The sequence below is a fragment of the Arachis duranensis genome, chromosome 4 (assembly GCF_000817695.3).
Source record: "Arachis duranensis cultivar V14167 chromosome 4, aradu.V14167.gnm2.J7QH, whole genome shotgun sequence".
Taxonomy (NCBI): domain Eukaryota; kingdom Viridiplantae; phylum Streptophyta; class Magnoliopsida; order Fabales; family Fabaceae; genus Arachis; species Arachis duranensis.
The window spans coordinates 29,282,481-29,286,968 of record NC_029775.3 but is presented as its reverse complement, the minus strand read 5'-3'; the positions used below and the strand labels follow the sequence as shown (position 1 = coordinate 29,286,968).

The 4,488-nt window shown below is 33.2% G+C and overlaps 1 protein-coding gene across 1 annotated transcript in view; it reads right to left on the bottom strand.

The window, feature by feature from the left end:
• Positions 1–713: 713 nt before the first annotated feature.
• Positions 714–4,488, bottom strand: part of LOC107483937 (uncharacterized) — a 5,312-nt gene continuing 1,537 nt past the window's right edge. The window contains exons 3-9 of the mRNA XM_016104550.3: positions 4,125–4,234; positions 3,673–3,723; positions 3,310–3,453; positions 3,137–3,226; positions 2,330–2,436; positions 2,107–2,191; positions 714–1,109 (exon numbers count right to left, since the gene is read on the bottom strand). Of these exons, the coding sequence (XP_015960036.1) occupies positions 1,011–1,109; positions 2,107–2,191; positions 2,330–2,436; positions 3,137–3,226; positions 3,310–3,453; positions 3,673–3,723; positions 4,125–4,234 (686 nt within the window). The 3' untranslated portion in view covers positions 714–1,010. The remainder of the gene's footprint in view (positions 1,110–2,106; positions 2,192–2,329; positions 2,437–3,136; positions 3,227–3,309; positions 3,454–3,672; positions 3,724–4,124; positions 4,235–4,488) is intronic.

Here is a 4,488-nt window from a genome sequence, read left to right as displayed (position 1 = left end):
TGCGACTAGAGAGGCACAATGGATTAGTTACATTTTGAAGGATCTGCAGATCTCTCTTACCAAAGCTATCAACATCTTCTGTGATAGTCAGTCAGCAATATACATAGCATCTAACCCTGTGTTTCATGAAAGGACGAAACACATAGAGGTGGATTGTGATGTGATGAGGAATAAAGTTCAAGAGGGACTTATTCATTTACTACCCATCTCAACCCATAAGCAAGTGGCTGATTTGCTCACCGAAGCACTCGCACCAACCGTGTTTGGTGGGCTCCGAGACAAACTAGGCATGATGAACATATGCGCTCCTAACTTAAGGGAGGATGTCACTTGACCTCTAAGTTTGATAATAAATAGTTAGAGTAATGTAAGTTAGGAGCCAATATATGCAGAATTAGTTAGTCGTGTTGATAATTATATTAGATGACACCTCAGCAAATTGGTTATTAGTTTGTTAGAAGGGTACTGATCTAATGCAACTAAGGTATAGTGTAGGTACTGTATATATATGTATTTGCAACTTACCTATAAAATGTGATTCACCATTTTATGCTATCAGATATTTTGCAATTGTGCCTTTTTCTCTATTTTCTCTCACAAAAAATGCAGCTACTCACACTTGCAACACCTTTAACAATTTATTTCAAATTTTTTACGTTTTTCAAAAATTTCCATGTTAATTTTTAAAAAAATCATTATTAAAAAAAGTAATATTAAAGAAACTTGTTCATCTAAAATTTTTCATAATAATAATAATAACAAACGAACTGTTCATATTCCCAAGAAAAAGCAAATAATAATTTTCTTCCAGAAATAATCATAAAAGTAAATTTCATTCTCACTTTTTCATAGCTTTAGCAGTTTACAATGATGCTCATTCCAAAAATTATATTCTTTCAAACTAAGGAACTAAGGACAATGTTCCGTCACGATAAAAAAATGCACTCAACGTGTATCAGGTTAAGCTGCGTAAATACTACTTTAACATTGCGGCTTTTGATATGGCAACATCAATCACCGAGAAACTTGCGTTTTTTACTCGTGTTCATGTAAGGTCTAATAACCCATTCTATTTGAGCTTCAGCTTGATCCACAGTTCCCAGCTTTATCTGCAACGTGTTTGAGAAAAATAGAGACATTGGATTAATTGGTTAACAGTGAAAATAGCAACAAGCATGGCAATTAAAACTGGATTGGGACACCAAATAAAAAAGAACTGGACTGGACCGATCTTTTCAGACCAAAAACCAGTGAACTGGCCACCCGTCCCATCCCATTGCTTCAATAGAGTTGAATATCAGTCTGATTTTAATAATCATGATATTAGGAATAGGTTTGGTATCCAATAACAATCGGAACAATGCATTATTTTATTTAGTAAATATGAAATAAACATCAACAAGCACTAGCATCTTGAGATTATAGAACAATGATGGCTGTTAATTTTGTAATACATGGCAATATGGATAGTTTTATGTAGTTCTTAGCGTAAGCAAGTGTGTGGTAGAAAGAGACAAAGACATGCCAGGGTAAAATAGAAAGAAGAATTACAGAAATGTGACCTAAAGGTGGTAAAACTGCCTCAACTCCTTTAAAATAGTAGATAATAGAAAGTAGAAGCAGTAGTAGTCACTAGTAAGTAGATAATTTACGATTTTAATATTTGAATCTAATAAATTAAGCCCCAAAAATAAAAAAGGCGGCCCAAACTGCTGCTAACACTAATAGATCAGAATTTACAATGATATTGTGTTATTAAATTAGTTTACATTTTGTCAAACAGCTGTGTTCACAAACATATCCAAAAAAAATATATATCCGTGTAAGCAATTTTACAAATGACTGGGGTAACAAAAAGGATATTTTTAAATGTAAAAGTAAAATATGTAATCACAGAAAATTTTAACTTTTGGAGCAACATTACATCAACCAAAACAAAGAAACATGTATACACATGGAAAATGCAATCACTGAACTACAGTTTTCTTAAATTTAGTAGCATGTAGACAGATGTAGTTACTTTGTTTTGAGGGGAAGATCATCTTTCCTCATAACATAACAACAGACAAAGAAGCAATCAATGGTGAGGTTAATAGTAATGCAAACCTGATAAAGTCGCAACTCAAACCGCGGACCAATTTCCTTTAGTTCAATAGACTTTGGACCTCCATGCTTTTCATATATGTGATGCCTGTATAGAACAAACACTAGATAATGAGAAGGGAAAAAACACTAACCAGCACAAGTTCACTGTAACATGAATGAATAACGGATATTTATAAATTATAATGAAAGGTCAAATGCACAAGATTGTAAATGCAAAACCAACCTGAACGATACATAGTCAGACTGGTTGGAAAAAGTCACAATACGTTTTGTGTCTGGTTTTGGAACTGGGAAAAGATACTTTAGAATGTTGGCTGTCCTTTCACCTAACTGTTTAAAGTCCAAAATGAATTCCAAATAAGATGAGTAGTCAGAACAAAACCAGCGTAATTATTGCTATAGATAGTAATTACTTTCGATAATATTGAATTTGCAGAAGTATATATTCCATAAATATATAGTTGGGAAATTAGCGAATAGAAAAAGTGGCCAACATAAACAAAATTCTAATCCCGAATCACAATGCAAACAAAACCAACCTTGCACTTTTATTCTTACAAGAAAAATACATATATTTGTTCTGACCAGTAGCCTACTGATACTACATCATCTTTTTCATTCCAAATTAACCTAAGTTTGAATCTCGGTTAAATCATTTGTCATCTCTAAGACTAATTAATAAAAGCAACCCCATTAGAAACCCAACTATTTTAATAGATCAATGCTTAAAAAGTTGACAATGTGCCTTCTCCTAGTCCTAACCTGTGCTCGAATCTTACTCTTAACGGTTTTAGCATCAGAGGGAAATCATTTAAATCACTTTAAAGTTTAAACAGTCAAGCTGCAACTGCTTCTAGTCCAATTCAGAATATTATGGTTCCAAGACCAGACAAGACACCATTGGCATGACCAGTAGATATCTGAAAGACCAATGGCAAAATGCAACAGACCACAGATCAAAACCATGGGCAATTTACCAATGAAATTCGAGCAAGTAAACAAAATAGAGATCGTGTTGACTTATGAAAACCTTAGTTGAGAAGTTATCAAAAATCAGATGTGGATAAGCCTCGGGCATTGTACCAATGGCTTTCTTGTCTTTGATTTCATGCCTTGTAACCTACACGGAAAAGAAACAACTCAGCATGTTATCCGTACAAATATATATTACAAAAAGTAATACTTTTTAAGACCAACACTTACCACATTGAGCAATCCAAAATATGCAGTTGGACCATATGGCAGATGGCAGACAATTAAGCCATCCGGAACACCACGATGTTCATGAACCAACACAACATCTGTATAATCATGTGCACGGCAAGACTCTATAATTTCAGAAATAACCTAAAATGATAGCAACAACCATCCAAATACAAACACAAAACAGAAAAGAAAATCAGTTTATATTTTAGATATATAATAATGATTATATTTTAGCTATATTTATTATCATTACTCATTAGCAAGAAAACAATAAATGGAAAATCAACCAAATAGTCAATTATTCAGATTCTGAACGTATACAACAGATAATAAATGGAAAAAAACAGTAAAGGTTACAACCTGACCACCACGATTCATTCTTTGTGCATTCGGAAAGACATAACTCAGCTCCTGAACATAGAAAATTGAGTGTCACAATAGTCAAAACGTTATCCGGAATTTACTAAGACAGTAAAAAAGGAATAAATAAAATAGAACATTGTGAATATTATATGTATAAAACTATATATATTAAATTAAATAAAATAACTTTAGGTGTTATCTATCGGTCTTCCTAATTTTACAGCTAATATAAATAGGCTTATTAGTTACCCATTCAAATCATCCTATTTTTCTTTCTTCCTCATTTGACTCTCCTTTCGAGTTTGTTTGCTCCAAACGGAAAAGAAACATCTTTTTGTGTTACTTCCCTACCCTTTTTCCTCTTTTCCTTTTTTTTTATCTATACATAATTAGAATATAAATAAAATTCTCTTCTAGTTTGCACATGAAAACAATTGAAGTGAGCAAACCTTTACAAACTGTTGAAGAGGAGCACTTGGATCCCTGGAAGTGGTTAGCAAAATTTTAGGATCTTTTTCCGCAGTATGTGCATACTCATCATCAATGTGTGTTCTCGGGACTGAATTAGACACAGCAAAAAGTGGAGACAAAATTTCAGCAATCACATCAATGTCTCTTTTGAAATAAATCAATGCAAGCGAGAATAAAACATCAAAAAGGTTTATGAGGGAAAGGCAAAATAGCCTAAAAGCTTGGGGTACCAGGAGACAAAGGGTGGATTTGTGAGCTTGGTTTTCAGAGGGGAAAGGAAGGAAGTTAATCCCTTAATGGATAGAGTAGAGTTCATTTTACTTTTCAATCCCTTCCCATCCA